Source organism: Chiloscyllium plagiosum, chromosome 5, assembly GCF_004010195.1.
Source record: "Chiloscyllium plagiosum isolate BGI_BamShark_2017 chromosome 5, ASM401019v2, whole genome shotgun sequence".
Taxonomy (NCBI): domain Eukaryota; kingdom Metazoa; phylum Chordata; class Chondrichthyes; order Orectolobiformes; family Hemiscylliidae; genus Chiloscyllium; species Chiloscyllium plagiosum.
In genome coordinates this window covers 107,771,252-107,783,687 of record NC_057714.1, presented here as the reverse complement: position 1 = coordinate 107,783,687, position 12,436 = coordinate 107,771,252, and the positions used below count along the sequence as shown (strand labels likewise).

Genomic DNA, 12,436 nt, shown 5'->3' with positions numbered 1-12,436 from the left:
GAGAAAGTGAGGACTGCAGATGTTGGAGATCAGAGCTGAAAATGTGTTGCTGGAAAAGCACAGCAGGTCAGGCAGCATCCAAGGAGCAGGAGAATCGACGTTTTGGGCATGAGCCCTTCTTCAGGAATTGGCTCTTCAGGAATTTCGGGCAAGAGCCAATTCCTGAAGGGCTCATGCCCGAAACGTCGATTCTCCTGCTCCTTGGATGCTGCCTGACCTGCTGCGCTTTTCCAGCAACACATTTTCTGCACTAAACTACTCAGTGTCTGCAAAAGTGTAGGCTTACAGGGGTAGGCCATGGGAGTGTGACTGGGTGGGATGCTAGTCAGACTCAATGGGCCAAATTGCCTGCTTCCATTGTAGAGGAGCTCTATAATTCTATGAGTTCACATCACTGAAGAGGAACTGTAGGAGGTCTTAGAAAACAAAGTTAGATAAATCTGTGGGACCTTTCCAAGGGTATTCCAGAACACACTTTGGAAGTTTGGGAAGAAATTGTGGGGCTCCTATCAGAAATATCTGTATCATCTATAACTATGGGCCAGATGGCAGAGGACTGGAGGGTGGCTATAATGTTGTGCCTTTACTTAAGGAAGGCACAAGGAGAAACCTAGGAATTATAGACCTGCGGTGGGTAAGTTGGTGGAGGTGATTCTGAGCAATAGAATTTACATGTATTTGGAGAGACAAGGACTGATTAGGGGTTGTCAGGATGATTTTGTGCAAGGAAAATAATGCCTCACAAACTTAAGGAAGTAACCAAAAAGATTGCAGAAGCAGAATGGTATATGTTGTTTACATGGACTTTAGTAAAGTCTTGGAGAAGGTTCCACATGGTAGACTAATTAGTAAAGTTAGATCACATGGGAATCAGTGTGAGCTTTTCAATTGGAAAAATTGGCTTGACAGTAGGAGATACAGGGTGGTGGTGGAAGGTTGTTTTTGAGACAATGGTGTTCTGCAGGATTGATGCTGGGTCCACTGTCGTTTGTCATTTATATAAACAAAGTGGATGAGAATAGAGGAAGCATGGTTAGTAAATTTATGGATGACACCAAAATTGGTGGTGTAGTAGCCAGTGAAGAAGGTTACAACTACAAACTACAAACAGATCTTGATCAATTTGGGTCAAAGGGCTAAAGGAGGGTTCTGAAGGGTTATGCCCAAATTGTCGACTCTCTTGCTCCTCGGATGCTGTCTGACCTGCTGTGCTTTTTCCAGCGTTATGCTTTATCAGCTCAATGGGCTGAGGAACGGCAGATGGAGTTTAATTTCGATACAAGCGAGGTATTGCATTTTGCTAAACAAGGGCAGGTCTTATTAATGGCAGGGTTCTGGGTAGTGTTGTAGATCAGAGAACCTAGGAGTTCAGGTACATAATTCTTTGAAATTTGTGTCACAGGTAGACAGGGTGGTTAAGAAGACGTTTAGCACACTTGCCTTCATTCTCAGACCTTTGGGTATAGGAGTTGGCATGTCATGTGGAAGTTTTTCAGGACATTGGTCAGGTCTCTCCTGGAGTAGTGTGTGCAGTTCTGGTCACCCTGTTATAGGAAGGATATTACTAAACTGGACTCAGAAAAGATTTATTGGAATGTTGCTGGTATGAAAGAATTGAGTTATAAAAGTAGGCTGGGATTTTTCTCACTGCAGCATAGGAGGTTGAGGGGTGACCTTACAGAAGCTTATAAAATCATGAGAGGCACAAGAAAGATAAATAGCAACGGTATTTTCCCTAGGGTGGGGCAGTTCAAAACTCAGAGGCATATTGTTAAGGAGAGAGGAGAAATATATAAAAAGGGCACGAGGGCAATTTTTTTTTTACACCGAGAGTGGGTGTTGTGTGGAATGAACTGCCAGAGAAAGTGGTGGATGCAGGTACAGTTACAACTACAACATTTAAAAAACATTTGGATAAGTTCATGAATAAGAAAGGTTTGGGCTGGTATGAGTAGACAAATGAGACTGGTTTAGTTTGGAAACATGGTTGAAGTGGACTAGTTGGACTCCATAATTAAAAAGCTATTTCAAGTCATGTAGGGCTCTTCTTCTCTTGCCCTATGGCTACCTTGCAGTCCCAGACTGATTTTCTCCAGGTGCTTTTTATTTTTATTTCCGATTTCCAGCATCTGCAGTATTTTGATCTCATCTAAAAATCGTTTTCATTCCCTATACAATTCAAACATCCAGCAGAAAAAAATCATGCACAGAAAACAAGGCTTACCACATAAGGGGCCCTCTCTTGGGAGCTTGCCTTCCTCCACAGTTTAGCTATTTGTTTCACTCTGGTAGCCCAATCTAAATGATAAAGAGATAGTGTCTGATTTGTGGACTGAAAATACTGTGAGATTTCCTGAAAAACAAGCTTGCAAGCAAAACGAAACATAAAGAAAGCCATACAACCTACCATCAACTTCATTTGAGTGTCTACCTAACTAAAACTCTGCAATGGCTTAAACTGGTTGCAAAATCTCATGCTTATATCTTATTTACAATGGCAATTGGTGATCCAACACTTGAGAACGTCTGACTTCAGATTGGCAGTGGAAGCAGAATTCTGTATTCTAAACTGTTCAGTCTTAAATAAAATCAGATTTGGAATTCGGTTGTACACCACAACTAATTTGGAAACAGTGAGATGCAAATACAGTCAAGTAGATCAAGTGCTGAATTACCTGCTTTATATATACTAGCATAAAGGAAAAACACTTTCACAAGATTGAGAAGTATGATTGTGGAGCTGCCTCAAGAAGCAGCAGTACAAATAAGGCATTATGGCTATAAGAAATCCAATTTAGATTGGATAGTAGAGCACAATAACAAAAACAGAAAGTGATGGAGAAACTCACCAGGTCTGGCAGCACTTGTGGAGAGAAAATTGGAATTAACATAGAGTTCAGCGACACTAGAATTGAAAGATTAACTCCTTTTTTTCTCCACATATGCAGCCAGACCTGTTAAGCATCTCCATCAGTATCTAATTTTTTAAAGATCTCCAGCATCCGCAATTCTCTGCTTTCTAAGAAAGTAGGTTTGGTCTGAAAAAAATGATGTGGAAATGATGGTGACTGGGATGGACCAAGTTAAAAATCACACAATACCAGGTTATAATCCAACAGGTTTATTTCAAAGTAGAAGCTTTCGGAGCGCTAGAGCAACCTGACGAAGGAGCGGCACTCCAGAAGTTTGTGACTTCTGGATGCCTGTTGGACAAGAACCTGGTGTTGTGAGATTTTTAACTTGGTCTGAACAAATTAATCCCAGACAACCGATGGAGGACTTCAAAAATATGAAAAGTTGTTATGGCAAACACTGACAGATTGCTAACAGCTCTTTAACCAATGGAAACTAAACAAAATCTGAAAAAAAAATCTAAAAATTAAAGACAATGTTAAAAAAAGTTGAACCCTCATCAGCTCAGAACAGCTCATTCAACCAAATGCATGACTGAACACAGTACCTTCCTGAACTAGGCATGCAATATCATATCAGACAGTTAAATGATTTATTCAGGAAGCACTGTTGTTATATAGACCATAGAACTGTGCAGGACAGGAATGGGCCCTCCAGCCTCCCTTGGTCTGCATCCCTCCACTCCTTGCATATTCATGTGCTTATCTAAAAGTCTCTCAAACATCCTTATTGTATCTGCTTCTACCATACCTGGCAGTCCATTCCAGACTCCTACCACTCTGTTTTAAAAAAAAACTTGCCTCTCACATCTCCTTTGAGGTTTTCCCTTCTCACCTTAAATGCATGCTCCTTAGTATGAGACATTTCATCATTGGGAAAAAGATTCTGACCGTCAACCCCCTCTAAGTATCTCATAATTTTATAGACTTCTATCAAGTCGCCACTGCTCCAGAGAAAACAACCTGGGTTTTTCTATCTCTTTTTATAGGTCACACCCTCTAATCAATGAGGGTCCTGGTGAACTTCTTCTGCACCCTCTGCAAAGCCTCCACATTCTTCTTGTAATGTCGCGACTGTATGTTCATCTAAATGGATCGGTTTATCAACTATTGACACAACAGTTGAATCACTGTCAATGTTGGATCTGAGCAAAAGACTAGGTTTTTTCAGCTGGTGCTTCAGCAGACTTATGAAATTCATGGTTTACATCAGAGTGGTGCTGGAAAAGCACAGCAGGTCAGGCAGCATCTGAGCAGCAGGAAAATCGATGTTTCGGGCAAAAGCCCTTCATTATGAAACTCATACCCAACAATTCGATTACAATAATTCAGAATTGTTTGTGTATGTGGAAAGTTCTGAACATGCATATTTGTCGAAGTTTAGAAGGGAACTATTTCATTTAATCTATATTGGTATAGAAGTAGGCGTTATCTATGGCAAAAATTAGCATTCATTAGCAGAGGGATTGAATTCAAGAGTTGTGAAGTGATGTTGCAACTGTACAGGACTTTGGTTAGGCCACATTTGGAGTACTGTGTGCAGTTCTGGTCGCCTCACTTTAGGAAAGATGTGGAAGCTTTGGAGAGGGTGCAGAGAAGATTTACCAGGATGTTGCCTGGAATGGAGAATAGATCGTACGAGGATAGGTTGAGAGTGCTAGGCCTTTTCTCGTTGGAACGGCGAAGGATGAGGGGTGACTTGATAGAGGTTTATAAGATGATCAGAGGAATAGATAGAGTAGACAGTCAGAAACTTTTTCCCCGGGTACAACAGAGTGTTACAAGGGGACATAAATTTAAGGTGAAGGGTGGAAGGTATAGGGGAGATGTCAGGGGTGGGTTCTTTACCCAGAGAGTGGTGGGGGCATGGAATGCGCTGCCTGTGGGAGTGGTAGAGTCAGAATCTTTGGTGACCTTTAAGCGGCAATTGGATAGGTACATGGATGGGTGCTTAAGGTAGGACAAATGTTCGGCACAACATCGTGGGCCGAAGGGCCTGTTCTGTGCTGTATTGTTCTATGTTCATAATCTATGTCAACTAGCGACTTTCCTTAAATTGTACAAGATGAATTAAAATTATAACTTCAAAATGGTGGTTGAGATATTTTTGGACAAATATACAATAGATTTTGTTTTGCTTTGTAATTCAAAAACTTTCTTCAGCCTATAATGAACAGCATGTTTATCACAAGACAGGCAAATGGTGCGACTCTCGAGTCATGCTGTTACTATTTTTAAAAAGAATTATTTTCATTTCAGTGTAGATACTTGTAATTCGGTTTACAGAGGCAATACTGCCAAATTTCAACAGAAAAATCTGTGCAGTAATCTGGTGCAGTGCAAACATTGGCCTAACAGTTTTCACACTAACTAGAGTTGTTGCAAAGACATCAGCATACACTTTGTTAAACACGTCTTGATATTACATTAATGATTATTCCTTCTAGTATCCGCTTTAAGTACCTCCAAATATTTGGAAAATCAGTCTGTGACTTAAGTGGCATTGCATCATGTCTTAAATTCATATTGTGCTAATCTCTTATAAGATTGTTTTATGTTTTCTAACATTACAAAATGCATTTTCTATGACTACATCAAGTGCAAGTCCTTGAATTTGGAGGCAATACTATGATGTAACCAAGGGACACATCTGTTTTGGTAAAATATTTGCAAAGCAAATCAATACATCAATATTTAAATGATTTCATACAATGTGCACTTAGGATAAATTAAAATTTTGAAGTAGCATGAGAGTGTAAATCTTTCATTTGAGAACATGCTGACATTTCCAGAAATACGATCTCACTATATGGGATTACCTGGAAAATCTTCTTTCAGGTTGGGGAAGTTTGTATTTGTATATAGAACAGGGGCGACAGTTGCCATCTCACCCAGAGATTCTTCCTTTTCCCATTTCAGAGTACTCCGTTGTGTGTAGTTCAGTGTGTCTCCTTCCGCCTCCACAGCAGGAGCAGAGGGAACCCATGGGTTAGGAGGCTCAGTTACAACTTGACTAAACATATGATTCTTGTCTCTGTCAAATTGATCCAGTTCAAACATATGTAGTTAAAAGTACTGCCAGAAGCATCAATTAGTTGCTGGAATGCTAGGTACATGTATTGAAATAACAGAAAAAAGTCTAGAATACATCAAATACAAGATATTTCTTATTTCGATGAAAGTTACATCTTTTATGAGAAAGCTCTCCTTTTTCACCCAAAGCTTCATCTAGGCATAAACTAAAGCACAGCAGGAGGTTGTGTGTTTGTGCTGACCAAAGACAGCCTAATCCTCCTGTCTAGCTCTTGGTCTATGGCCTTCCAAGTGTATGTACATTTATATTATATTTAAGACTTAATGGCATTCTATAGTTACAAATGGTGTGCACCACTGAAGGTGATAATTCTGTTGTAAATTCCACTCCCTTCCAATGGAAATGTATTGATACTGAGAACACAACGTGCAAATCAGAATCTGATCAATTCTGGCTATAGGGTGCACTGCACTGGATAGTTGCAAATTTTTAAAGGTTGAAATGTTTGCAAATGGCCAGAGTCCAAGTTGTGAAACAGCTGTTATTCAGATAGTAGCACTGTGATTTGTTATATGGTATTTTTCCTTTTTATTATGTCAAGGGATATGGGCATCTCACTAGAAAGGCTACCATTTGTTGCTTATCCCTACATGCCCAAGGAGAGGCAATGGTGAGCCAACTTCTGTGGTCCATCTGGTTCAAGTTACACCACAGCACTGCTGGGAAGGGAGATGCAGGATATTGACCCAGTAACAGTGAAAGATATAGCTCCAAGTCAGAACAGTATGTGGTTTGGAGGGGATCTTGCAAGTGGCAGCAATACTTTGCATCTGCTGCCCTCGTTTTTCTATGTGGTGAAAGTTGCTAATTTGGAAGGTAATTTTGAAGGAGATTTTCAGAGTTGCTGCAGTATATCTTATTGATGGCATGTACTGCTGCCATTGTGCATTGGTGGAAGAGGGAATGAATGCTTAAGTTGGTAGATTTGTGGGAGGTAGGATGAATCAATTATCCTCAGTTTTTTAGTGCAAATCATGTTTTTGTAGTACGGAGAAATAGCCATTTTATAAGCTAGGTTTCTATAATGGAACATAAATTAAAATATCTAGTTTTAAAAGGAAGAAAGCAATTATTTTCAATGAAATCCATTTCTTACAATTTAAAAAATTTTACCATGTTAAAATACATTTGCTGTAATGGTATTGAGCAGGCCATAATGTTGCATACTCACCTGTTATCAGGGAATGGTGCCTGAGGGATCGAAGAATAAGAATTTGTGAGGCATCGTCCACCTCCAGGTGCTAAAGATGTTTGCTGCTGTGCATGTGGCCCCATTACACCATTTATTGCTGGCATCCTGGCAAATCCACCATCCCCTTCATGGCAGGAGTAGGTGAAAGAAAATGTATTAACTGTTAAGCTAGTATTAATGTATTTCCATAGTGAATTGAACTCAAAATCCTAAAGCAATTTACAACAGATTTTCTTTTAACTGTGTAATTATTGCTATTATGTAGGCAAAAACAAAGGAAAAAAATTGGTGATTATGTAATATCTTTTAAGAATAGAATATTCCAAAGTGCATTAAGGTCAATGAATTACTTAGCAAAATGCATTCAGGTTTGGTAGCCAAACAAGCTGCGCAAAACAAGGCCCTGCAATTATCAATTAGATGGATAACTAATTTATGCATTTTGGTCGTGGGAAAAAAATGCAAAGAATTTGCTTGGGAAGTGGCACAATTGCAGCAAATTCTCAAGAAGGTGGTTAATTGCCACATTCTGAAGTCCAATATATACTTATTTTGCCAGTTCACTTGATGTCTGTCATGTGAAACATGTTTGAATTGATGATTAAAGACATTATAGAGTCATAGGTGCACATTTAGAAAAAAACACAAAAAAAGTGGGAACAGTAAGCAACAAAGAAATATCACATTTAATCAATTCATTGGGAGTTTTTGAAAAAACAATTTGTGCAGTGGATCAGGGATAAACGGCCATTCCTGAAGGACGTTTGCCCGAAACGTTGATTCTCCTGCTCCTTTGATGCTGCCTGACCTGCTGCGCTTTTCCAGCAACACATTTTTAAGCTCTGATCTCCAGCATCTGCAGTCCTCACTTTCTCCCAGGGGATAAGGGGAATTTGTAAATGTTAAGGTGCCACATCAAAGATTACTGCAGAAAATAAAAGCTGTAGCATAAGGGTAACATATCAGTAAGGATAGAAGCTAGGCTGCTGGCATAAATTAGAAAATATGTATAAATAAGTCCTTATCTGGTTGGCAGGTGATGGGTAGAGATACACAGGGTTCTGTGCAGGAGTCTCAAGTTTTTAGAATTTGCATTAATGACTGAGAAGTGGTGAACGAAGGTGTGGTAGCTAATTTTGCAGATGACATGAAGACAGTTACAAAAGTAAATTACAGAAATATATAGATTAGTTGAGTGAGCACGGACAAAGCTAGTGGATGGAGTATAATATAGGAAAATGAGAATGAGAAAGCATAGTATCACTTAAATAGAGAATGGCTACAGAATTCTGAGATGCACAGGGATGCTATCTTTTTATTATGAGAGGAATTAAAGATATAAATTAGGATGTTATGCTTCATGTTATGTAGGGCTTTGAACTGACAAAATCTCAAATATTGTGTGCAGTTTTGATCTCCTTATGTTACAGAAAGATGTAAACTCACTGAAGATGTTTCAGAGGAACTTTACTAGATTACCTGGAATGAGTAGGTTGTCTTATGAGGATTGTTTAGGCTTAATTGTGCTGGGGTTTAAGAGTAAGGATCAACTTGATTAACGATCTTAAATTGTCTTGATGAGGTGGACATGGAAAATATATTCCTCCTTGCCAATCAGTCAAGAACTAGGCACCACTCTTTTAGGTGAGGAGAAAAGTTTTGTCTCAGAGTTGCACAACTTTGGTACTCTCTGCGTTGGAAGACAGTCGAGGCAGGATATTTATTAATATAAAAGATGGATAAATTATTGTTAGTCAACATTATCAAGAGTTGTTGGGAGCAGATGGGAATGTGGAATTCGAAACACAAACAGATCAGCCATGACCTTATTGAATGGTGGAGTTGACTCAAGTAGCCTACTTCTGCTCCTATTTAATTTGTTCAATATCTCATCTCATGAATAAAAAAAGGAAATATAAGGCATTAAGTTATTTGCATGGCAATCATGATATAAAATTATGATCAGTCAAGTAAATACAATAATACTACTTTCATACTTTCAACCTCAATGGAATATATGAAACCTACTTAAGAATGCCAATTCATTTGTGCTATTTGCAATCTTTTCAAACTCCATGTTTCAAAGCACACCTTGATTTGTACCCATGCAGTAAATTTGTCATTTTTAATCTCATTCCTCTTGAATGAGGTAAAATTTGCACTGACAGAGTTCAGCTTTTGTTCAAACTTTGATGATATGCAGCATGTTTCAGATCACTACAGTAGCTTGCTGTTCTTAATACAGAGACATTTTAGTATCAGCACATCCAGTTAAGATGATCTACTGAAAATAATGAATGCTAAATTTAGCACATGCTTAACTTATGCTGAGAGTCAATCTCCAATTCAATAAATTGCAGTAAAAATTAGATAGAGACAAAAAAAAACTGCAGATGCTGGAATCCAAAGTAGACAGACAGGAGGCTGGAAGGGCAACACAGTCTTGAAGAAGGGTTACACCCGAAATGTCGACTTCTCCACCTCCTGATGCTGCCTGGTTTGCGGTGTTCTTCCAAACTCCTGTCTGTCTAGTATAAATTAGATACCAAATTTTATGAACAAGAGTGACATTTCATTATTTTCACTTCTTTTGGGAATGTAAAACTAAATTCTACAGAAGAGATATACTTAAATAACTGATGGCTCATAAATTCCTCATCAAACTAGAGCTTTAATTTATTTAATCTAAACTTTACCTATTACAGTAAACTGGACAATTGTAATTTTGATTGCTTCTTTGAAATTTCAGGTTGAACCCATTAATGTGGGACCCGACCGCAGCTTGACCATGTGTGGGGCATAATGGCATGAAAATCATGTCATAAACATTTCAGGTTTTACAGTGTTTAAATATCACTGCCATTATCAACACATCACTTTTGTTAGGAGAAAAACAGACTGAAGTGTATTAGAATCGGAATGAAACAAGTAGTTAGTACAATTTTGCCAATATCTAGAAACATTTTTCCTTAAACTGCAGTAGATCACAATATGAAAAACAATTGGAACTGTTAACAGCCCAAAGACAATGAAAACTGGCAGCATTACATTACATAGTTAGACTGTACCATGTTCATGTGGAGGCAAAGGAGGCAAAGGTGGTGGAGGTGGTGGCGGAGGTGCCTGGTTAGCTGAAGGACTTAGCACGGCTGTGAATAGATCTTCCACTTCCTTTCCCTCCAGCTCTTGATTTGGAAAAAGAAAAGTGATAATGTTAGTATGAATTAAACTTTGGTGATACATTGATAATTTATTAAATTACTTTAATATTTGAAAATGAATACCTGGAATTTTGTACAGCTTACTTAGAATTGTACCTGTACAATAAAATCACATTTTAAGTCATTTACCAGAAACCCGTTCCACAACGTGACACAAAATAAACGCACTGGAAAGCATGAGAGATGTATCTCACCATCTGAAACGATTTTCTCAAGATCAGGGCTAAGTATTCGGTCTAGTTGTTCCTCGGTCAAAGGTCGTGAACCTTGGCCTCCACTTGACTGGGAAACTGCAGATGGGTCCTCTGTAATGGGGCCAATATCCAGTCCAGCTAAATAAGAAGTTGGTTGTGTTATTTTGATATAAATCAATAAATATATAGAAAATCTATGTGTGAAGGTGGCGGCAGTGGTCATTCATCATATCTTCTAAAATCAGAGTTTTTCAATTTATCACCAGTAAATTCATTTTGAATATCCTAAACTGCAAAAGTCCAGTGCAGAATGTTACTCAGCTAGAAGCGCCACATCAACACAACAGCTAAAATATAAAAAGCATAGGAATACGATAAGACAAGCAACAGGTCTGTGTTGTAATGTTCAATGACTCATTGCATTGCTGCTACTTATCTTCACAAGTTCTCAAGTCTAATCGCACTTTCACACCCTTTAACTTGTTTTCAAATGTCTATTTAGGGACTGTTTTAAGAATGGCTGATGACAATGTATGTCAATTAAACAATATTCTGAGTTAGTTTTTAAAGGAATTTGTCAAATTTGAACAAGCGCAAATTCCTTTTAGAAATCTTGCTATTTTTAAAATATTCAATAATTGTGTTCCATATTACAGACTTAAGTTTTATTGGCAAGACTGCCTACAGCAATATTATTTGTACTTTTATTCAGACTTTCAATCAAGCAAAATGCCAAATGGCCCTTCATAACAGATCCTGCACCCATTATCGTTTATGGAAGAATATTCAAAATATTTATCACCTTGTGTGTGTAAAAGTGCTTCCTAACATCTCTCCTGAATGATCTGACCCTAATCCTCAGACTATGGCTCCTAGTTCTAGAATCCCCATTCAGTGGGGATAGTTTATCTTTATCAATCCCTTCCATTAGTGTTAATTTTTTGAAGACTTCAATCAGATCATCCCTTAACCTAGTAAATTCTAGAGGAAAAACCTCCCCTCGGCAGCTTTTATTTCATTATTTGTCCTATTACCACTCCTTTTGACTGTTGAGCATTTCCAACTTTTTTTTTGTTTTTATTTCAAATTTCCAGGAGCTGCAATATTCTGCCTATGTATTTGTTGGGAAAGCAAATCTTTGCAGGACTTATACACTTAATGGTAAGGTCCTAGGGAGTGTTGCTAAACAAAGAGACCTTGGAGTGCAGGTTCATAGCTCCTTGAATGTGAAGTCGCAGGTAGATAGGATAGTGAAGGCGGCGTTTGGTATGCTTTCCTTTATTGGTCAGAGTATTGAGTACAGCAGTTGGGAGGTCATGTTGCGGCTGTACAGGACATTGGTTAGGCCACTGTTGGAATATTGCGTGCAATTCTGGTCTCCTTCCTATTGGAAAGATGTTGTGAAAGTTGAAACGGTTCAGAAAAGATTTACAAGATGTTGCCAGCGTTGGAGGATCTGAGCTATAGGGAGAGGCTGAACAGGCTGGGGCTGTTTTCCCTGGAGCATCGGAGGCTGAGGGGTGACGTTATAGAGGTTTACAAAATTATGAAGGGCATGGATAGGATAAATAGGCAATGTCTTTTCCCTGGGGTTGGGGAGTCCAGAATGGGATAAAGGGAAATTTGGACAATTGGATAGAAAACTGGCTAACCAGTCGAAGTCAGAGAGTGGTGGTAGATGGTAAATATTCAGCCTGGAGCCCAGTTACAAGTGGAGTTCCGCAGGGATCAGTTCTGGGTCCTCTGCTGTTTGTAAATTTTATGAATGACTTGGAAGAGGGAGTCGAAGAGTGGGTCAGTAAATTTGCAGATGATACAAAGAT

The 12,436-nt window shown here is 38.7% G+C and overlaps 1 protein-coding gene across 1 annotated transcript in view; it reads right to left on the bottom strand.

The window, feature by feature from the left end:
* The window catches only part of kmt2ca (lysine (K)-specific methyltransferase 2Ca), a 502,252-nt gene that overhangs the window by 87,535 nt on the left and 402,281 nt on the right, over window positions 1–12,436 (bottom strand). Inside the window, exons 30-35 of the mRNA XM_043691052.1 lie at window positions 10,614–10,751; window positions 10,483–10,515; window positions 10,267–10,383; window positions 7,178–7,322; window positions 5,732–5,946; window positions 2,225–2,298 (exon numbers count right to left, since the gene is read on the bottom strand). Of these exons, the coding sequence (XP_043546987.1) occupies window positions 2,225–2,298; window positions 5,732–5,946; window positions 7,178–7,322; window positions 10,267–10,383; window positions 10,483–10,515; window positions 10,614–10,751 (722 nt within the window). The remainder of the gene's footprint in view (window positions 1–2,224; window positions 2,299–5,731; window positions 5,947–7,177; window positions 7,323–10,266; window positions 10,384–10,482; window positions 10,516–10,613; window positions 10,752–12,436) is intronic.